This window comes from Chrysochloris asiatica, unplaced genomic scaffold (assembly GCF_000296735.1).
Source record: "Chrysochloris asiatica unplaced genomic scaffold, ChrAsi1.0 scaffold00123, whole genome shotgun sequence".
NCBI classification, from domain to species: Eukaryota; Metazoa; Chordata; class Mammalia; order Afrosoricida; family Chrysochloridae; genus Chrysochloris; species Chrysochloris asiatica.
Genome location: NW_006408641.1, coordinates 2514992 through 2539075, shown reverse-complemented (window position 1 = coordinate 2539075; position 24084 = coordinate 2514992). Strand labels below are relative to the sequence as shown.

Genomic DNA, 24084 nt, shown 5'->3' with positions numbered 1-24084 from the left:
GAGGTTGGCCCAGGATCGAACATTGTTTCGTTCTGCTGTGCATGGAGTCGCTATGAGTCGGTTCCGACTCGATGGCACCTGACAACAACAACAACAACCATTCAAAAGTGGTTCTCCCATGCTTCTTCCTAGTTTGTCTTAGTCTGGAAGCTCCAGTGAAAATTGTCTACACTGCTGTCATTTAAAATATTGGCAGTACAACTTCTGGCATTACAACAACCCAGAAACCATGATAGTATGACAGACTGACAGATGATAGTAGCAAATAACAAATTGTTGTTAAGTGCCATTGAGTCAACCCTGGACTAAAAGGTCAGTTTGAACCATAAGGTCAGCAGTTTGAACTCATCAGCTGCTCCTGGGAACTCTATACAGGGCTGCTATGAATCGGAACCGTCTTGACAGCACTTAACAACAATAATAAGGTTTAAGAGGAGCAGCTGGTGAGTTTGAGCTGCCAGTCTTTTGGTTCAAAGTGATATTGTGGTCCAGTGCTTGTTCTACAGTGCTACACCAGGTAATGTAGCTATAAATCAAAGTTTCATCAGATCTTCATGTTCAGTCATATTTTAAAAATTGTGTTACTGCCCTCCCCCCAAATTTCCATGTTTCTAGACCCATTATTTTTTGTCTTGGCTCAAATATTATTTGTTTTGTGAAACTGTCCCTTAAACTTGATTTAAAATTTCAATCCCCACTCTCCTTGTCTCCTCTGCTTTATTACTAATCAAACAAACATGGCCCCCAAAACATTTGACCTATGTTATTTTGATGATGGCAAAACTTTGTGAAGATTGTAATACTCCTACAATTAAAATATGTTTCTATTATTGAGTTATTTCCAAGCCCTAGAAACCCACATGTACCTAATAGAACTGCTCCATAATGTTTTCACTCTAGTGGTTTTGAACTTGTACTACAATGACTACTTTGGTGGATAGAACACACACACATAACAAACAAAAATGCATAGTCTACATACAGTGGACCTCATTAGAGACCCTGTATTAAGCAGGACTATGAAAGAATGACCTATAGAATAATAGATAAAATATTCATTTTACTCTTTTTTGTCATGAACTTGCACTGAGCTACAGAAAAACATGTTTATCTTGAATGAAAATCAACCATGCACACATAATTTAAAGTAACAACAACAAGCAAAAACAAAACACACTGAAAAATTATCATACAAGTACAAATGCCATCATATTCCCAGTTAATTCCTACAGATAAAATTCAAAGAAAGGATTCCAAGAAAGCATAAACTCTCAGTTAAATAAACAATCACAAAATATATGAGAAAAAAAAAATCAATGTGAGTAAAAGCCAATAGCTACCACAGACAACAGAAGAACAGATTTGAAAAATCATATATTTGTTTATCAGATGTTCAATTTAAAGAAAAAAATTTTTAATATGTAAGTTAAGAGATGAATTGTAAGAAAACATTTTTATGGAAAGAAGGCTAGTAATGAAAATATTCTTGCAACTCATTCTGGCGATAGAAATAGCAGAATTAATTAAATAATTGGTAATACAATGATTCAAAATGGATAACTCAGTAAACGTAAACAAATTAAAAAAAAAACCTGTATTAATCACGTGTGAAAAAAATGGATTAAGGCACAGATACAGGGGAATTATATGGACTGAAGTACAGTGGAACAAGGAATGCGCTGTATGAGAATTTTTTATAAAATCAGCATGATAAAGTGAGGCTTTAATGTGCTAACATAAGACTTTCAGGAGGATTGGGGTTAAGACATTATTTTAATAAAAAATTGATAATAGTTTTCCAGATTTGATTAAAGAAATCAAATCAAAGACTTAGATAGCTTCGGAAGACCTAACCAAGTTAAATATAAGGATATCCATAATTATAAACACTTTGAAGAAACGAAAAGAGCACCAAGCAAAATATAATAAAACAACTACATATACAACACATACATGCACAATATTGTTTGGATACCAGTTTTTCTGAGGTGATCAATTCGTGTCAAAATTGGAGAAGTTTATTTTGTAAAAATTGATGTTATGATTCTAAAATTTATAGAAATGCAAATATAAATGAGACTAAAATAAGTTTGAAAAGGAAATACAGGATGCACTGACTTACACTATTTGATCTCAAGATTTAATATAATGGTGGATTTTCTGGTGTATAGATTATATATCAATGAATAAATGATAAAATAGAGGGTTTAGATTAGTATTTTTCCTGTGACTTAGTAAGTCTAAAACAAAAGTGCCTAGTGCGCAATCCAAATGGTCATTGAATAGGTTGAAAAAAAAATAGCATAAAATCAAAGTAATTGGGATAATGTGGTATGCATGTGAGTCAGTGGTTCTCAACCAGATCCAGTTTTGCACCCCAGGAAATACTTGACAAAGTCTAACCACATTTTGGAGAGCTCACTGGCTCTACAAGTTTAGCACTGGACTGCAACATACAAGGTATGTGGTTTGGGACCACCAGCCGCTCCCTATGAGAAAGCTAAGGCTTTCTGATCCCACAAAGATTTAATGTCTCTGTAACCCAATACAGGGTTGCTGGGAGTTGGAAGGAGCTCTATGGCACTTAACAGCAACAAAGACAAGGTTTTGTTTGTCATGATTGGTGCATAGGGCTTGGTACTGTTAACAACAGAGTAGAGGCTAGGCTGTTACTAAACATCCTGAAATATACTTCCTTTCCTATTACCCTCCCAAAGCAAAGAAACAAGCTTCCAAACTATGAATAATGTGCCTTTTGAGATATCATGACATATGGATAGACATATAAATTGATGGGATAAATTAGAATGACTGAAATATACAAATAGTTTAAGTTAATCTATTTTTAAGAAAATCACCAAAGTAGTTCAGTGGAGAAAATACAATTCTTTCAATACATGGTGCAGATGTAACCTGAAGCCATGTGAAAAAAAAGAAAAGAAAAGAAAAGATTCCAACTCTAGGCATGGATAATACACAAACATTAAATCAAAATGCCATCTAGAACTAAATTTAAAAGCTGAAACTGAAAAACTTCTAAAATATGTTATTGTTGTTGTTAAGTTCTTTCAAGTCAGTTCTGACTCACAGAGACCCTGTATAGGGTTTCCGAGGAGCAGCTGGTGAGTTTGAACCGCCAACCTTGCAGTTCCAACTGACCTTGCAGTCAGTCCAGCACATTATCCTGCAGGACTTATTAGATAGGACAAAAAAAAATCGGATTCATGCTACTAGGATACATTGGATATAGATAAAGTTATTAGATAAATAAGAAATTCTGTTCTTTAAGAGATGCTATTAAGAATATGAATAGATAAGACACATGCTTAAAAATTCACATTGGGAGGAAATATTTGTAAGACAAATATTTAACCAAGGTCCTATATTTAGAATACATGAAAAAACTTTACAACTCCATAGGAGATGATTTGCAATCCACCACTAACTAGACCAAAGAGCTGAATGGACATTCATACAAAAAGACGTATTAATGACAATATGCATATAAAAGACAAATTGTTGTTGTTAGTGCTGTTGATTCAGCTCCAAATCATAGCAACCTGTATAGGGATCCCAAGGAGCCACTGATGGGTTTGAACCACAGACCTTAAAGACAGTAAGTACATACCAATAATATTTAAATCTATCAGTAATCACAATAAATATAAATAATTAAGTTGTTACATAAACATTGGAAGATGGATGAAAACATGAAATGCTATCTTTTTCAAAGAAACACATATAAAACATCAGGATAGGTTTTTAAATAATGGTATAGAAAAAGATAAAACAGTCATGTATTAGAGAATACTAATGTTTTTATCTGGGTATAAGCTTAAATGGCACCCCATTAGAAGGGCCTTAATTGCCCATCAATCTAAGAGTGTTAGTCCTTCTCTTGGGTATCTTTTAGCAAGCAATTTCCCCCCTATAAAACATAGAGGTATATGAAAGTATCCTTTCCATTTACTTGCTTATGATCTGTCTCCTTTGTCTAGAAAACATCTGTCATGAAAACACGTTCTTTTTCTGTCTTGTTTTTATTGCTCTATTTCTGTCACCTGCACCAATGAGACATCCCATATGAATATATAGTTGCTGAATTAATTGACTGCATTGTTGTTGTTAGGTGTCATTGAGTCTATACCACTCATAACGACCCTATGCACAACAAAACAAAACACTGCCCGGTCCTGCACCAACCGCACAGTCATTGCTACATTTGAGCCCATTGCTGCTGCCACTGAGCCAATCCATCTCATTGGGGGTCTTCCACTTTTTCTCTGGTCCTCCAGGGACTGGTATCTCCTGACAGTGTCCGAAGTATGAGGGATGTCTGGCCATCCTGGCTTCCAAGGAGCACTCTGGCTGTACTTCTTCCAATGCAGATCTGTTTGTTCTTTTGGTAGTTGTTGGTACTTTCAATATTCTCCAACACGATAATTCAAATGCATCAATACTTCTGCGGTCTTCCTTATTCATGACCCAACATTTGCATGCATATGAGGTTATTGAAAATACCATGGCTTGGGTAAATTGCACCTTAGTCCTCAAACTAACATATTTGCCTTCAACATTTTAACTAATTCTTGTGCAGCAGATTTGCACAACACAATACGTTGTTTGATTTCTTGGCTGCTGTTTCCATGAGTGTTGATAGCTGATCCAAGCAAAATGAAGTCTTTGAAACTTGAAACTTTTGTCCATTCATATGGATGTGATTAATTGGTCCAGTCGTGACAATTTTTTTTTTTTTTATGTTGAAATCCAATCCATACCGAAGGCTATGATCTTTGATCTTCATCTGTAAGCATTTTGATTCCTCTTTGATTTCAGCAAGCAAGGTTGTAACATCTGCATATTGTAGGTTGTTAATAAATCTTCTTCCAATCCTGATGCCATGTTTTTCTTCATATAATTCAGCTCCTAGGATTATTTGCTTAGCATACAATTAGCATATGGATTGAATAGTATGGTGAAAGAATACAACCAGGTGCACACCTTTTCTAATTTTAAACCATTAAGGTTTTCTGTTTGAACAACTGCCTCTTGGGCTATGTACAGGTTCTTCATGAGCACAATTAAGTGTTATGGAATACTAATTCTTCACAATGTTGTCCATAGATTGTCATGTTTCACAACTTGAAAGCCTTTGCATAGTCAATAAAGCACAGGTAAACATCTTTCTGGTATTCTCTGCTTTCAGACAAGATCCATCTGATGTGAGCAATTATATTCCTCATTCCATGTCCTCTTCTGAATCTGGTTTGAACCTCTGAAAGTTATATGTCAATATATGGTTGCAGCCATTTTTGGATCATTGTTTGTAAAACTTTACTCACATGGGAATCAGTTTTACTGTCCGATGATTTCAGCATTCAGTTGGATTACCTCTCTTTGAAATGGAAACAAATATGGATCTCTTCCTGTCAGTTTGGCCCAGTAGTTGTCTTCCAAATTTCTAGGCATAGATGAGTGAGTGTCTCCAGTGCCACATCAATTTGTTGAATGATTTCAATCTGTGTTCTATCTATTTTTGATGCCTTGTTCTTTGCCTTCAAAGTACCTTAGACTTTTTCCTTCAGGATCATTGGCTATTAATCATATGCTACCTTTTGAAATTGGTGAACCTTGAGTATTTCTTTTTATTACAAGGATGGACTCTGTATTCCTTCCATCTTCTTTTGATGTTTTCTGCATCATTTAATATTTTACACATATTGTTGCTGTTGTTGTAAAGTGCCATTGAGTCGGTTCCAAGCTATGGCGACCCTGTATAAGGTTTCCAAGGAGCAACTGGAGAGCTTGAACTGCTGACCATGCAGATCAACAACTTTGTAGTCCAGCATATTAACCCACAGAGCCTCACCATTACCTCATTTTGCCCATAGAATCCTTCAACATTTCTAATGTCCCTTTCCACATATGTAGTCAATTTGATTTCTGTGTTTTCCATATGGTGAGTTCCATGTGTATAGTCATCTTTATGTTGTTAAAACAGCTATTTGCAATGAAGAAGTCATTGGTCTTACAAATTTCTATCATGCTATCTCCAGCATCCTTTCTATCACCACTGCCATATTTTCCAACTACTGATGCATCCCCTTTGTCCAACCTTTGCATTACATTTGCCAGTAATTAGCAATACATCTTGAGTGCATGTTTGATCAATTGCAGACTGAAGAACTTGCTGGAATTCTTCTATTTCATCATTGCTGGCTTTAGTGATTTATGCATAAATGTGAATTAATAGTGGTATTAATCAGTCTTTTTTGTAGGTGTATGGATATTATCCTATCACAGACAGTGTTGTGCCTCAAGACAGATCTTGATATGTTCTTTTTGTTGATCAATGTAATGCCATTTCTCTTCAATTTGCCTTCTCAGCATAGTAAGCCATGTGATTATCAGATTCAAAAGGCCAATACCAGTACATTTCAGCTCACTGATGCCTAGGTTACCAATGTTTACATATCCCATTTCATTTTCAACAATTTCCCATTTTTCTAGATTAATACTTCATAAATTCCATATTCTGGCTATTAATGGATGTTTATAGCTATTTCTCTTCATTTTGAGTTGTGCCCCATTAGCAAATGAAGGTCCCGCAGGCTTTACTCCATTCACATCATCATGGTCAACTCTACTTTGGGGAGGTAGCTCTTCCCCAGTTACATTTTGAGGGCCTTCTAATCTGAGGGACTCATCTAACAGCACTATATCTGACAATATTCCGGTGTTCTTCATGATGTTTCAATATTCAGTATTCTGGTGCTTATAGTTTTCCACTGCTATTCATAAGGTTTTTAGTGACTAAACATTTGGAAGTAGTCCGTCTCTCCTTCTTCCTAATCAGTCTTCATCTGGAAGCTCATCTGAAACCTGTCCACCATGGGTGACCCTGCTGTATTTAAAATACCCGTGACATAACTTCCAGAATCACAGTAACATACAAGCCACCATAGTATGACAAACTGACAGATGAGAGGTAAATTATTTAATATTAATCAAGTTACATTTTAGGGAATAATATAGAGAACTTAAGAAAAAAATTAAATATGCATACACATATACATGTATATATTTTTAATTTTTTCAAAAATTTTACTATTTACCTTTCCAAAAATGCTTAATCTTTTGGAGTCAATGTATGTCTGTTTCAGTAAAAATCTGCAATAACAGAAAATATAAGTTATATCTTCTTGAGACAAATACACAATGAACTTCATTCTTAGCTTTAAAAAAATGGAATAAAATGACCAAGAAAATAATTTGCCAGTTGTCTCTCTATTCAAGGAGAAGGACCATATATTCCAAAATATAGTTACTCAAAGTAGTGGTCTTGTAGAGGAGATTGTTTTAAATGCAGAATCTTGGGCCAATTTTAAATTGTCATCTGCTTTTTAACCAGATGCCAGGTTTTCTAAGGCTCTCTTTCATACCACAATGGTAATGGTATCTGTACTAAAGAACTGCAATTACCTGATGAAATTCCGTTTCCATAAATAGCCATTGTAGTAGATTATTGTAAGCAAATAACTTAGTGGTATACTTCCAGACATATGATAATTTCATTATAGTTCTAAAGGTGGTATGTACTTGGAAAAATGAAACATACTACATGATTAGCTTATAACATTTTCCAATCACTAGTCATAATAGAAGGAGCTCTGGTAGCATAGTGGGTAAGAGTCGTGCTGCTAATCTCATGTTTAGCAGTTCGAAACTACCAGCGGTACTGTGGGAGTAGGATGAGGCTTTCTGTTCCCATAAAAATTTGCAGCCTTGGAAAATCCTATACACGGTCACTGTGAGTTGCAACCAACTCCACAAAATATAACCACACCACTAGTCACATTATATGCCTGGATTCGTCACTGTACAAAAAGCAATAGGAAAATGTGCACCCACTTACTTCACAGCTGTTATTTGGTCCTTTACTTCCACTGAACCTATCCTTCGATGAATCTCTTGCAAAATTTTTAGCCCCTGGAATCCACTTCCTCGTCCATCAAATCTTGCTACAATAACATTATCAGAGTCAACAAGTACTGAATCCCAGTCAATGTGGAATTTATCTGTGACCAGCTGGCCTCCTGGCTCTTCATCTCTGAAAATTACAACACAATGGGCCAAAGGAAAACCAATTGACAATCCAGTAATTATTTTAACTTTTAGGCAAATTAGTTAACAAAAATTATAGGAAATAACTCAGTCAAATATATGTTGGCTATGACATTTTCTGTCCGTTTTTGATAATAAACTTGAAAGGGTAAATGTCATTTTCTTTTGACCAATTTTAAATAAAAGTTCCTTGAGATAGAAACATGAAACATGATCTAATCCAGTGCTGGAAAGATGTGATTATCTCATTTTTCAAAGGAGAATATTGAAAGAAAATACATGCACTTTCTATAGACATCTAAAAATAATTCACAAAGTGACAGACAGCCCTATCTTTGTTGGATTTCATCCAAACAATGCATTTAAGCAATGTTCTGTAGATAGTATACAGAGGCCAATGGGTTGTATTGAGAGTAGAACCAATTCTAGGGACTTTATAATTATATACAGGAAATATACAGGTTTAAAGGATGTTAGACACAAAGAGAAAATTTGCATTAATATTTACTAAATTGGGGGGAAGGATTCTACTAAGGATAATTTAAATAAATAGAAAAATATTTTCCTCATCAAAAATGACAGTATGAAAAGGAAGCAGGCACATATATTCATATATTTGGAAACTGTAAAGCTAGAAGTACAAGGCATACAAATCAAAAGGAAATACCATCGTTATGGAGAGTAGCATGGTGTTTCCCCAAAAAGCTAAAAATAGAAAGATCATATGATCCAGCAGTCCAACTTCAAGGTAGATACCCTAGAGATCTTAACAACAGCGATACAGACATTCACTGCAGCAGTTTTCACAGTAGTAAAAAGATGGAAACAAATGTAGTGGCCCTCCATGGATAGATGAATAACCAAAATGTTGTACATATCTTACAATGGACTGTTCACCAGTTATAAATCATAAAACTTAGTCCCTAAATATATAATGTTAATACTCTGGAGGCCATTATGCTGATAAATAATTCAATCAGAAAAGGACAACTCTATTTTAATTGCACTTAAAAAAAAAACAACAAGACTAGGTATACACACAGACACCAGTGTTCCTTGTTGATTACCACGGATGAGCAGGAGAAAGAAGGGAAATCACTTTCTAGATAATGTTGTTGTTGCTAAGTAACACTGAGTCAGTTCTGACTCATAGCTAACCTTCATTGGGTTTCCAAGGAACAGCTGGTGAGTTTAAACCACTGATCTTGTGGTTCAAACTGACTTTGTGATCCAGTGCTTTATCCCACAGTACCACACCAGGATTCTTTCTAGATAATGTTGCTGTTGTTAAGTGCTGTCAAGTCAGTTCTGGCTCATAGTGACCCTGAATAGGGTTTTCAAGGAGCATCTGGTGGATTTGAACTGCCAACCTCGTGGTTCATAGTCCATTGCATATCCACAGCACCCGACAAGAAGTCCTTCTCCATAATAGACACTTGTAATTTTTGGTTATCGGAAAGACAATAACAAATATTTACCAATAATAACAGTAAGAAGTACATAAGAATAAGGGACTTTTTTTTTTTTTTTTTTTAATTTTTATTTTGAATTGAGTGATGGTTTAGAGAGGCCATCAATTTTACATTCAGCAAATCATATGCTTTGTTTCATCTCAATGATAGCATCTCTTCATTTAACAAGAGTTATCCCACTTTCTCAAAATATGTGATTGGCGAACAGCTGCCTCCTCAAAGTAGGGTTGACCTTAATAATGCAAGTTGAGTAAAACTTTTGGGACCCTCATTTTCTGATAGGGCACAACTCAAAATGAGGAGAAATAGCTGTGCAGATCCATTAATAGTTGGAACATTGAATGTACAAAGTATGAATCTATGAATATTGGAAGTTGCCAAATATGAAATGGAATTCATAAAGGTTGATAGCTTAGGTATTACTGAGGTGAAATGGACTATTATTGGCCATTTTGAACCTGATAAAAATATGGTATAATATTCCAGGAATGAAAAATTGAAGAGCAATGGTATCACAGTCATCATTCAAAAGAACATTTTAAGGTCTATCTTGCAGTATAATGTTGTATGTGATAGGTTAATAACCATACACCTAACAAGAAGTTCATATCATTTATATTTATGAACCAACCACTGGAGACAGTGATGATGAAATTAAATAATTGTACCAATTTCTTCAGTCTGAAGTTTATCAAACTTGAAATCAAGGTTTATTGATAATTACTTGTGATTGGAATGCTAAGGTTGGAAACAAGGATCAGTAGTTGGAAAATATGGTGTTAGTGATAGAAAGGATACTGGAGATCATGTGATAGAATTTTGTAAGACCAATGATTTCTTCATTGCAAATACCTTTTTAAACAACATAAAAGATGACTGTACACATGGACCAAAGAAATCAAGTTAACTGGAAATGGTTGATGTTCAACTGTTTCAAAAGGTAGCATATGATCAAGAGCCAATGATATAGAAGGAAGAAGTCCAAAGTCCATTGAAAGAATTGGCAAAGAACAAGGCACTAGGAATTGATGGAATAAGATTGAAATCTTCAAGAAAGTGAGGTGGCATAGGAGGCACTCACTCATCTCTGCCAGAAAATTTGGAAGTCAACTATCTGGTTCACTGATTGGAAGAGATCCATATTTGTGCCCATTCCAAAGAGAGGTGACCCAACAGAATGTGGAAATCGTCAAACGATATCTTTGATATCCCATGTGAGTAAAGTTTTACTAAAAGTAGTATAGAAACGGCTACAAGCATACCTTGACAGAGAACTTTCAGAGGTTTAAGCTGGATTCAGAAGAGGCCGTGGAATGAGGGATATCATTTCTGATGTTCAGTGGTTCTTGGCTGAAACTGAGACTATCAGAAAGATGTTTTACCTGTGCTTTATTAACTATGCAAAGGCTTTCGATTGTGTGTATCATGACAAGCTATGGACAACATTGCGAAGTATGAGAATTCCTGAACACTTAATTGTGCTCATGAGGAATCTGTACATGACAGGAGGCAGTTGTTCAAACAGAATACGGGAACACTGAATGCTTTAAAATTAAGAAAGGTGTGCGGCAGGGTTGTATTCTTTCACCATACTTATTCAACCTGTATGCTGAGCAAATAATCCAAGAAATGGGTTATACTATGACAAATATGGCATCAGGATGGGAGGAAGACTCATTAACAACCTGCGATATGCAGATGATACAATCTTACTTGCTGAAAGTGAAGAAGACTTAAAATATTTACTGATGAAGATCAAAAAGCACCACCTTCGGTATGGATTGCATCTCAATGTAAAGAAAACAAAAATCCTCACCACTGGACCAGTAAGCAACATTCTTATCAATGGAGAAAAACTTGAAGTTGTCAAGGATTTCATTCTTCGTGGATCAACCATCAACACTCATTGGAAGCAGAGCAGTCAAGAAATCACACAACGTATTGCATTTGGCAAATCTGCTGCACAAGACCTTTTTAAATTATTGAAGAGCAGAGATGTCAGCTTGAAGACTAAGGTGCATCTGACCCAAGCCATGGTATCTTCAATAACCTTATATGCATGTGAAAACTTGACAGTGGATAAGGAAAAGTGTTGAAGAATTGATGCTTTTGACTTAAGGTGTTGGAGGAGAATATTGAAAGTGCCATGGGCTGCCAAAAGAACCAACAGATCTGTGTTGGAATAAGTGCAGCCAGAGTGCTCCTTGGAGGCCAAGATAGCCAAACTTTGTCTGCATCAGAGGGCTCAAGCATGGCTATAGTAGTGAAGCCAGCCCAGGATTGGACAGTGTTTTGTTCTGCTGTGCATAAGGTCTCTATGAGTTGGCACCGACTCAGTGGCACCTAACAACAACAATGTGAAGAGGTGGTGTAACAGTTATCCTGCTTTCTCACCACCTTTCCATTCCTTCTCAACTTTGTTCTTAAGTAAATGTTGCCCTTTTGCTTTTGAATGATTGACTATTTTATATCTTGTGATAATTTTTGACTGCTGCTTTCATTGATTGTGTATAAAAGTAAAATTACTTCCTTAACAAGTTCAATCATAACCTTTATCAGGATGCTTCTTATTGGTTCAGTTGTGAGGATTGTTGTTTTCTTTATGTTGTGGTAAAATCCATACAGAAGACTGTAGTCTCTGGTTTTCATTAGTATTTCAAGTGGTCTTTACTTTCAGCAAGTAAGACTGTGTCATCTAGTGAAGCAGTGGTTAAAGTGCTTGAAAATGAACTGAAGGAATGGAGGTTCAAACCTACCAGTCACTCTGTGGAAGAAAGTTGTGGTAGAACTTTAAGGTAGAAACTTGAGCTCCACCCAAAACTTCAGAGTTGAGACATTTGTATTGGAAAAGACAAGCATGCAGATCAACACAGGACTGTTTAAAGTACTGGAGATTTGTGATTGAAAGAGAGCAGAAAAGGAAAAAAAAAAAAAGCAGATAGTTAGGCATTTTGAGTTTCTGGGGCCTCAAGGCAAGGTAAATTGGCTCATCAAAAATCACCTGAGAGTGGATTTTCTATTGGCACCCTTTGACCTTGAGATGAAATAAGAGGAAAGGCTGACTGTATTGAATTGTAGGGAGGTGTGTGTGAACTACCAAACTTGCAGTTGGTACTTATTTGACCTAGCTTGGATAGCTAGAGTGTTTGAGCTGACTAGAACCTAATCAGATGAATATAAAGAGGTTTCATACTCTGAGCAAGCATCAGTTGTTACAATTTGATGAGATAGAATTTTGTTTATGGATGCAGTTCCTCAAAATTCCAATCAGAATGGAAGTTTCTTCAGATCAAACACCATGTATGTCTTTTCGGTGTACTGGATTGGTTGTTGTTGTTGTTAAGTGTCAATGAGACGACTCTGACCCATAGCGACCCTGTATAGGGTTTCCAAAGAGCAGATGGTGAGCTTGAACCACCCACATTGCTGTTCAAACGGCTTTGTAGTCTGACACATTAACTCACAGGGCCACACCAGGACTAGGTTGGTAGGGATGAGCAATTTAGATATTGCTTAGGAGTCCAGGTGTAGTGTTATGGGTTAATGGGCCAGTCTGCAAAGCCAGCCATTGGAACTGCAATGTCGGCGGCTCAAGCTCACCAGCTGCTCCTCAGAAATCCTATACAGGATCGCTATGGGTTGGAACTGAATCGACAGCACTTAACAACAACAACAACATTACTATAAAGGCATGAAGTGGCTGCCTTGACAAATTTCATGGGTGTACTTAGTTTTAGAATGAAAGGTCAAGGGAAAATTCCCACTGACTAGTAGTTTTCCTCTTTTTCAAATGGGTCTGGTGAAAGTGAGAGTGGAATGATGCTGATAAGGTTTTGTTATTTCAATTGTAATTGTTAGTAGTATCAACTGTGATTTTCAAAACTGTACTTGTAGAAGATATGTAGCTAAAAGGAAGGAGTAGTTAGCTTTTATTTCAGGAAGGGAGAATCCCAGGACCATCAAGAAGGAAGAGTCTGAGTTGAGCTTGGGATCCCTGCCTAAAGAAGATTGATGGCAGAGATGGTGGCAGAGGTGGTGACATGGAAAGACCGAGCAGCTATGGACTCTAGGCCCATGGACTGAATGAGGCTATGTGGCTGCGGACTAGAGACTGGACATTTACGTGTGCATTAAATATTTCTGCTTTGTTCATTCATGAAATATAAGAAGAAAATAGGGCCAGTTCATTTTCATTCATACATGTTTTAGTTATATCATGTCAGGTGCAAATATGATGCAACCTAATACAGGCATGGTTAGCGCTACTCTTAGGGACATCCAGAAATGATATACTTTATGAGGATTTAATAAGAATACATGAAGATGAGACCAATAAGTATAAAGAGAAAAGAGGAGGATTTTTGAGAAATTCTCAAGATGATCCATCTCCAGGAATAAAGGGCACACAAGATTGCTAGACCAGACATAGATTGTAGATTCACACCTAGGGATATGTAAGCAGGATAAATTGGGGGAAGTTGGAACAGAAATATCTTCTAGGACTAGGAACTTTAAATAAGAATACAATCATTAAGATGGGGGAGCCATTTGTGCTAGATTGTAGAACTGTGGGGAGGGAAAATGGGACGTTTGGGATAGATGGTAAAACTCCATTGTTGTTGCTAAGTGCCGTTGACTCAGTTCCAACCCATAGCAACCCTGTGTAGGGTTTCCAAGGAGACGCTGATGAGCTTGAACCACCAACCTTGCAGTTCAAATGGCTTTGCAGTCTGGCACATTAACCCCACAGCACCACACCAGGCCTCCTGGTAAAACTGTATAGTACCCAGTAAAAGGGGAACTGGAGGAGGGGCTTATTCAAGAAAGGGAATAAAACTCTTGACAGGCTGGCAATGCAGCACTTCTGCCCTCATCTACTGGGTTACAAATTGACTAAAGAACATTTCATTTTCGCTAAAAAAAAAAAAAGATGTGGCAGTCTGCATCCATAAAAAGTATACCCTTACAAACCCTATGGAGCATTGCTACTGTGTCTTATAGGATCTCTTTGATGATACTGGGTTTTGTCTTCCTCAGTAGATTTTGTAAGCATTAAATGGCAATATGTATTTGATAATTCTTCATGAAATATTAGGAACAAGATAAACCATTATTAGATTTGTTGTTGTTAAGTGCCCTTGCATCAGTCCCAGCACTTAACAACAACAAATCCTTGTATAGAGTTTTCAAGGCTTTAAATCTTTGAGGGAGAAGAATGTAGCATCTTTATCCTGAAGAGCGACTGTCAGATTCAAACCATGGACCTTGTGCTTCACAATCCAGTGATTTTTGTGTGGAGCCATTGTTATTAGATAAGATTAAACAAAAAATAAAAATAAAAATAAAAACTATTACTACTGTTTTGTATGTAACAAGTTTGTTTATTATATTCAGTGTACTTCATTAAAGTTCAGAATTGGAGAACTGAGATTTTAGCTAGATTTTCAGGAATTACAATGGGGATGTCAATGAATAAATATTTTGTAATGCTGCATAAACGTTTATATCAGAGGAACTTTCCTTCCATCCAGATGGACCAACTATGTCTGATGATTTATGAAAAATACAATCAACAGTCACTCAGAGTGGTTAGTTAATTGTTGCTAGTTTTTAAGTTTTTAAGGCAAGGTTATCCCATTTGAAACACCAGAAACAGATCTACAATAAAGTTCTAAAATGTTTGGTTTACTTGGAGGACTTAATTCTCCAGTTTACACATAATCACTGAAGTGTTACCAAATATTTCAGGAGTTCATAGCTAAGTTTATTTTACAAAAATAATGTAAATAAGTCAAAGACATTTTATGGTAGGAAAATTAATTATTTTGGAATGTATTTTAAAAATTAGCCATATAATTTAAACTTGGGATTAATAAACACCTGAATATTTTTTAAAACAATGAATTTTAATTCCTTACTTACACTTACAAGGGAAATATAAAATTTTACTACTTTGCTCTTTACCTAAATTGATGTTTTTTGCTTTGTCCTTATCTTTGCAAGGTTTTAATGAGGAAACACACATAATATCAATGCATTTTAAGCCAACACTTCTGTAAAAACTTCTGTCTAATTGGATATGATATTCAGCCTTTTCTGGGGCATGATTTCAAGATGAGTTATAAAACACATTTCCATTTTGTAGAACAAGTCAGATGTTTGGAGGGGTATGGTTGAGATTTATCATTTATAAAGTGGAATTATTTTACAAATAAAACTAAAAAAGTGCTACTTATTTATGAGATGGAAATAGAAAGACATTTAGTGATAGGGATGACAACAGATAATGTACTGTAGACCAAAACAGGAACTGTACAATAAATAAATGGACACAACTAACTATGTGCATATTGGTTATATAGAATGGGGAGTTCCAATTGATTGGATTTCTTTTTGTTATCCTCTAGTGCCTGGCTCATCTTTCCCTTTGTACTATTGCTTTTTGTATCTCAAAATTATCTGGGGACGTATACTAATAAGGGCTTTTTGAAATAATTTTGTTTTTGATGGTGGGTGGGTAGACAGGAGTAAGGAGTTGGCGTTAGGATTGTGGTTAGGTATATGCAAGTCCTAGGACTTTATTTAGTGTTAGGTTATGGCTAGTGGTAGAGGTTGGGCTAGGGCTAAAGTAAGGCTTGGTCTAATTTTAGGTTTTACATATATAATTTTTTTTTCTTGGATTCTACTTGATTCTGCCTTCATTAAGAAGTTCTGTAAATTATCCCTGCCCCCTCTCCTTTTTTTTTAACTTTATGCTTTGTTGCTGCTGTTATTGCAAACAGGAATCACTGGTTCCCTAGTCCTGGTATGGTGCTGTAGAATAAGCACAATTTCGGTGGTTCAAACCCACCAGCTTCTCCTGGGAAGCCCTGTACAGGGTTGATACGAGTCAGAACTGACTTGATGGCACTTAACAACAACAGCAGGTTTGTTTTACTTTGAATACTTCTATGTCTGGATTGAGTTATAGGTGATATTATCATTGTCTCAGTTGGCTGCATGCTGTTGTTGGTTCTCTGAACAAAGAACTCTCTTTAGTAATTTTTGTAAGATTGGTCTGGTTTTACAAATTCTTACAATTTCTGGTTAGCTAGAATTGTCTTAATTTTACCATATTTGTTGGACACATTTGCTTCACATATGATTCTTAGTTGACAATTTTTTTCTTGCATTGTCTTGCCTCCTCAGTTTCTGCAGTAAAATCAGAACTCAGAGTTATTAGTCTTCCTTTGTAAGGAACTTTTCATTTTCCCTAAGCTGCTCTCACATTTTTTTTCCTTGTCTTTTGTTTTGTTCAGATTTTTTCATTCTTTTTCTCTGATTCTTATTTTATCTTACCAGTATTGAGAGTTTTATCTTCAGGTTTGTTAATTCTGGCTTCCACTGACCCAGTTCTTCCCCTTTACTCTTTCAGTATATGGTCCATTTTAGATATTTTCATTTTGATCATCTGGATCTCTGTTTAGAGATTTTAAATTGTCTCCAATGCTGTATATGCTTAGTTTGATTGTTCTTGTAGCTCTTTTCTGAATTCTTCCTTGTTTTCCTCAAGCTTTCTGTCGAACATTTGGATGTACCTCAATAGCATTCTCCTGAATTCCTTTTCAGGTTGTTCCAGTGTCTTTAACCCCCTGAAAAAATTTTCTAGCTCTTCCTCTTGGTGGTTTATATGAGCTACTCTTTCTTGTTTCTGCATGTAAACAGACATTTTCTGCGTTGTAGGCATTGTGGTGTTCTTATATGTGTATTATGTAGATGAATGTATGTTGGTTTATTCTTGGCACTCACCAATTGCCTCCTTTTGAGTGTGATCAGAAAATGAGCTTATCTGTTCACTGTTCATTTAGTACAACTAAGAGTGATTGTAGAAGATATTGGTTGTCATCACTTCTCTGGTATTTAGCAGCTGTTGTTGGCTTTTTTTCCAGAAGGTGGGGTTGCAGAAGGTATACCTGTGTCTTGACTTACGGCACAGTTTCTAACTTCATACTCACTTCTGAGGAATCAGGATGTACTTCTTCCAATACAATTTATTCATTCTTATGGCAGTCTATGCATATCCCTTGTCTTCTGTTTTGAAAAGTATGATTAAAATATGTCTTGGTAATTTTCATTTGGGGTCTTAGCTGTTTGGAGTTCATTTAACTTCTTGAATGGCTGTTTTCTCATCTTTCTTGGCAGGAAAGCTTTTTTCAGCAACTCATAGACAATTTTTTATATAGTTTTATTTGTCTTTTCCTATACTGGAATTCCAATCACATGTAAGATATTCTTTTTAATAGTGTCCCAAATACATCATACGATTAAAAATTTTTTTTTCAAGTTATTTTTTTCTGATTGTTCCTCTTGAAGATAATTATTGAGAGAGTTGTTCTACCATTTCACTGATTTGGCTTTCCATTGATTCAATCTCCTACTTTGCCCTTTAAATTTATTATTTATTTCTGAAGTCTTAATGTTAATCTTCTTTCTAATTACTTTCTTTGTGTGTGGTTTACAATTATTTATTTGTTTTATCAGTTGGTTTTATATTCTTTTCCTGAATTCTTCCTTGCTTCTCATCAAAATTTATCTCAATTCTTTGAAATTGCTTTCTTTTAAATTCATTATCAAGTAGATCTGATTCCAATTCTGGTATTATATTTTCTGACTATATATATGTATATAGATATAGATATAGATAGATACATACATACATACATACATACATATATGTATGTATGTATCTATATCTATATATAGTCAGAAAATATAATACCAGAATAATACCAGAATATATATAAGAGTAAACATTTCATATATATATATGTATATACATATATATTATATATTAAATATATATTAAATATTTTATTGTGAATTATGTGATAGTTTATATGGGAGAACATTTGCTTTACATTCATCCTATCATATATCATTTCATTGCCATGGTTACAATCCCCTCCATGCATCATTAACCAACCAAAGGGTATACCCTGCAAGCCTGCTGCCCAGTCATCAGCACACAGTCCCTCTCCCTCTCTGGGTTTAAAGTCCCCAGCTGCTCCATCTCTCCATGTCATCATCTCTGCCTCTATCTCTGGTGTTACTGCTTCTCTGGGTAGGGTCCCACTCTCCGCTTTTCTCCCTTGATGGCCCCCGGGACCTCCACTCCTAGACTGCAAAGTCAATCACTATCATCCTTTTGCTACATAATGTCTACCTTTACATTTACAACCCTCACAATCAGCTCTGATAACAATTATTCACTATTGTATCACAAGAGACCTATTCGTATCTCCTTTCATCTGCCCCGTCCAGACAGATTGCTGACTATATTTTGGTCATTTGTTTCAGGACCTCTGTTACCTCTTTATGTAAGCTGAATTTGTCTATCTTCTCAAACACGTTGTGGTATCATTGTATTTATATATAATTGAAGATTTTGTGTCAGTGTGTTCTTAGGCACTCACCACCTGTTTACTGGTGGAAATCTGAATATAGTTCCTAGTTTGCTGTTTGCATAGTGTAGTTCAGGGCACTTCCTGAAGGAACCCAGACAGAGGCCACACAGGGGGATGTGCCACTGACCACCAGGTTGACTATTATGGGACAAGTCTTGCCCTAACTATAAAGAGGGCAGGAGAACAAGGGAGGACTATACCCCCTTTTTTCCTACCTGCAGCCTGGCCCTGAGATCACATACTGCTGTAATAGCAGGCAATTACAAAAGCTGAAGATAGCCATGCTTCTCCATGCCAGGTGACAGACTGCCTATTTTTCTTCTCTCCCACTGCTTCTGTTCAGTTTCCTCTTCTAGTTATCACTCAGTACACCTCTCTGTTCTGTCCTCTAAAGCTCAGTGTTGCAGGACCAGCTTCTGTACCTATGTCACTATTCCCATGTCTTTGTTCTAGAGGGTCTTCTCAGTGCATCTGTTTACTCCTGCATCTTGGCCTAAATTACTGTAAGTGGGGCTTTTTTCAGGCTGACAGTGTAACAGAGAATTTTGCTGAAAGCTCTGATGAAATGAACAATTCTAATTGTTCTAAGGAGTAGAAAGGAAGATTACAGCAATAGGAAACTTGACTATCTCTTAATACAGGCATCAGAATCAAGTTAAGACTATAAAGCTCTTTTCCAAAATAAAGTGTTAGAAGGTAGAAACCTTGTCTATTCTAACACCTTCCACACTAAATACATCTATGTGGAAGATGAGTTTATGATTTGTGCAAACAATAAAATATAAAAAGCAAGACAAATAAAGCAAACAATATATGACAGATTTTCAAAATGACCAATTAATTTCTTTGTGGTAACAAAACATCATGTATATCAAAAGTGAATTAAAACAAAGAGGTGTTTTCTGATTACATGCTTGTTGAGGTTCACAAGTGTCATTGAGCTTAATGTAAAGAGGGCAGAAGTTATATTCAGAAGATGCACGTTTTGGTCCTGGCTTTGTTATTGATCTGCTTTTAAATTTTACTTTTTTGAAGTATGAAACAAATTTTAGAAATTAAGAACACATACCCTTATAGTGTACACATTTTTAAAGGTCTTTTCCTTTCCAGTAAAACTGCAGTTACAATAAATGGAAGAAAAAATATTTTCTAATGATTGATGATGTTGTTAAGTGCCATTGAGTCAGTTCCAACCCATAACAACACTGTATAGGGTTTCCAAGGAGTAGCTGGTGAGCTTGAACTGCCGACCTCGTGGTTCAAACCTACTTTGCAGCACAGAGCATTAACCCACAGTGTCACACTCCTTTAAACCTTGTCACAACTCTTTTAGATGTACTGATAGATGATTTGTCACAGACAGATTTAATAGAATTGTGACAAAGATTAAATGAGGTAATACAGAAAAGTTGTTCAGCCTACTGTCTGGTTCATGGTAGATGCTTAATATTATTAATTCTGTTCAAGCTAATGCTTGATTACTTTCCCTTTCATCTTCCAGTCCTCATACAAACTGCTGAGCTACCAAATCTGGCTATATCTAAGCAAGTTTGCATTGATGATTCTTCTGCTCTGAACAAGAATACTGTTCCCTGTGGAAGGAAGAATTTGATAGTAAAAAAATTATCTTAGCTTCTACTCTACTTATTTATACAAATACACAAAATTCTTAAATTTGTTTTCATGTATGAGTACTTAAAAAACTTCTATCTATAATAGATTATATGTCATATAGAGAAATCTTTCTTAACGTGCATTAAAGTTGCAGTGAAGAAACCGTATTTCCATACTAACTAATCAGCAACATTTTAAATTTGTCTTTTGTACATGCATATGATGTTAAACAGGGATCCAGTAAATTATTGCCTGTAACTTTTTCTGGTAAATTATTAATGAGTTTAAAGTATGTTACAAACTATTTGGGAATAGGGTTCATGTCTTTCAATGCTTTTAAATTGAAAATACAGAGTGCTTCTGATTCAGTTATAGTTTTATATTAAAGGGAAAAATATTCAGCATTTCATTTGTCAATTTTGTATTAATCAAGTCACAGAATTTTAGGGCTATTAGTGTTTTGCTTTGACTTTGGAAGAGTCTGAATAATGTATGTCATAAACATGGGCAGCTTTTAACTCATCAAAGCCAATTCTTCAAAACTCAAGTTTACTGTGCTTTCATTTCTTTTGATGTGGGGGAGAGGGTAGAAATCAAGGTTTTCTAAACTGTGTAAATATAAATGATGGTACATTTAGCTGCAAATTTCTACTTTTCATATTAGGTTAATCTTTCAGAACATTTGAATTGAAAATATTTGTATGTTGTATTGGTATGGAAATGCATTCAAATTCTCCAGATTTTAAAATATGTTTGTGTATGTGAAAATAATGTTGTGAGTCCAGTTATGCCCAGTCTTAGTGGTTACTGATTAAAGGCTCAGAGCAAACTGAGAGGTTAGTGTTCTAACCTACCTTCAGCTCCATGGAAGAAAGATGTGGAAGTCTGCTTCTCTAAAGATTTATAGACTTTGAAATCCTATGGGCAGTTCCATTATTTCTTATAGGGTTGCTACAAATTGGATTCAATTCAAAGAAAACCAGTTTTTGTTTTTTTTTAAATGAGCATCTGAGCTCTTTCTTCAACAGTTGTATATTTTCTTGGCAACATGAAAGGAAGAAAGTCATACTCTGATATGCCTTTCTATATAGAGTTTATACAGAACTTGTGGCATAGAAACTAGATATTATTTTTAAATAAGGATTTTTTTACATTAAAAAAGCTGCTCAGACAATAAATGTTGTTTCTAGATCAGATCAAAACTTTGAGTCTCTAAGGTTTAGAGGGCATTTTTCACTAATAAATCTGATCCCCTTCCTCTACTTTGCCTCCTTTCCCTTCTATTTTTAATAGACTCTCATACCTCATTTTTAATAGACTCTCATACTCTCATACAACATCTACTTACTAATGACACGCTTCCTTGTCTTCAAACTAATTTATTTCCATTTTGCTCCTTTGTTTCTGTTGAATAGAAGCCAGAGATTATCACCTTAACACCAGTGCAGAGACTACATAATGATATTGTGAGATCCATAAACAAAAAGCAAACTCAATTATCGAAATCAAGTTATTTATGCTTTAGTTGTAGTTGTTGTGTGCTACTGAGTCAGCTCTGACTCACAGTGACACTATATAGGATTTCCAAGGAGTGGTTGGTGAGTTTGAACCACCTACCTTGTAGTTCAAACCTACCTTGAGGTCAAGTACTTATACTATAGTGTCATAAAAATGAAAAAGCTTATCAACACATAGTTTCAAACAATGGACAACATGTATATTAATGAATCAGTTATAAAATCAAAAATGGACTCTCAGAAATATCTGCAAATCTAACCTCAGAATAAACATCTTAGGACATGAACATATCCAATGAGAACAAATAGAAAGTTGCCTCAGGGATACCTGCCACACAGAAATTGTACAATAAAATGAAAGCAAATCCCACTCTCCTAATAATCTCTGCTATCAACATCTATAGTACATTAAGTCTTATTCTTTGGCCAGTTACCTTTTGGGATATTTTCTAATAAAATGGTTGCTGAGGTAGAAAGGGAAAAGGCTTTGGTGATCTTCACTTTCAGTTGCAGAAAATTAGTGTCTTATTGTAGAATTAGAATTGCATTTGATCCATTCCTCTGCCTTTAGAGAGATTCAGACATCTAAATCACTTAGAGTGAAAGGATTTGCATACTTTATCAACAGACCAAGAAGAGGATAGCCCACTCCCATTGCTTATGTGAATCAGAATTCCAAACGCTTCAGTCATGACTGGCACAGCAAAATTGGAACAGACCCAAATTTGTAAAATGTGGGTGTACAGACGGGAAAAATGTGAGTCAATGTCCTGGAATGGGAGACTAAGAAGAGGTATAGTGAGCCTTTTCAGTAGTCTGATGTTTAGATGATTGGATTATTGCCAGGACTATGGATAACTAAATAAATTCAAAGCAACGTGATTGGCCACCATCTTTGAATAGATCGGAGTGCTTTTAATTCTGTCAATCAAGAGATTTGGTTGCTATGCAAGGCACATGCTGCCCTTGTGTTTCAAGTTTCTTAGGGTCTCTGTCTTTAGTTTTTCACATTCCAGTACACCCACCTTTTACAAATTTGGGTGCCTTCTGGTTTCATTTTGTTGTACATGGTTAAACTGGAAAGAACGGTTCCAAGTCATGATATTAATATAGCTGCTATGTTAGATTTGCTCTCATGCAGAGTTTCTGGGTGATGCAAAGGGTTAATGTGTTAAATAGATAACTGAAATCTTAGAGATTCAAGTCCACCCATAAGTGCTATGGAAAAAAGGCTTGGGAATGTATTTCCAAAATCTTTGAATACTCAATAAAACACAGTTCTACTTCTGACCCACATGAGTCCGAATTGAATCAACTGCAACTGGTTTAAATCTTTTAGGTGTTTTAGATATTACAATGAAAAATATCCTACATGCTTGTTTGAAGAACATGGGAGTATTCTAAGTAAAAAAAAAAAAAAATAGAATAATGTGTGTGTATCTTAATAAAGAAACAAGTGACAATCTACAACATTGTCAAATTTCTTCTTTTTTCATGAAGAGTAGAATTCAGTTTGGGAATGGAGTACATTTAATATGGGAGACACATCATTGCATTGCAATTATATGAATGGATCTTTCTTATATACAGCCATACTTGGAGATATTACAGATTTGGTTTCATGCACCACAATAAAGTGAATATTACAATAAAAGAAGTCACACACATGTTTTTGTTTTTCCAGTGCATGTATAAGTTATGTTTACACTATAGTGTAGTCCATTAGTGGAGCTATGGTGGCACTGTAGGATAAGCACCAGACTGCTGACCACATACAAGTTTGGCAGTTCACACCCATCAGCTGTTTTGGGGAGAAACATGAGGCTTTCTGCTCCTGTAAAGATTAACAACCTTAGAAAATCTCTATAGTGTATGAGTCAGAATGGACTTGATGGCAGTGGGTGAGTACTGATT

General features: G+C 35.6%; 1 protein-coding gene across 2 annotated transcripts in view; it reads right to left on the bottom strand.

Moving 5' to 3' along the window:
• DPP10 (dipeptidyl-peptidase 10 (non-functional)) overlaps positions 1-24084 on the bottom strand; it is a 1131029-nt gene that overhangs the window by 22225 nt on the left and 1084720 nt on the right. For both annotated transcript variants that reach the window (XM_006868717.1, XM_006868718.1), the window contains exons 20-21: positions 7916-8110; positions 7116-7170 (exon numbers count right to left, since the gene is read on the bottom strand). In XM_006868717.1, the coding sequence (XP_006868779.1) occupies positions 7116-7170; positions 7916-8110 (250 nt within the window). The remainder of the gene's footprint in view (positions 1-7115; positions 7171-7915; positions 8111-24084) is intronic.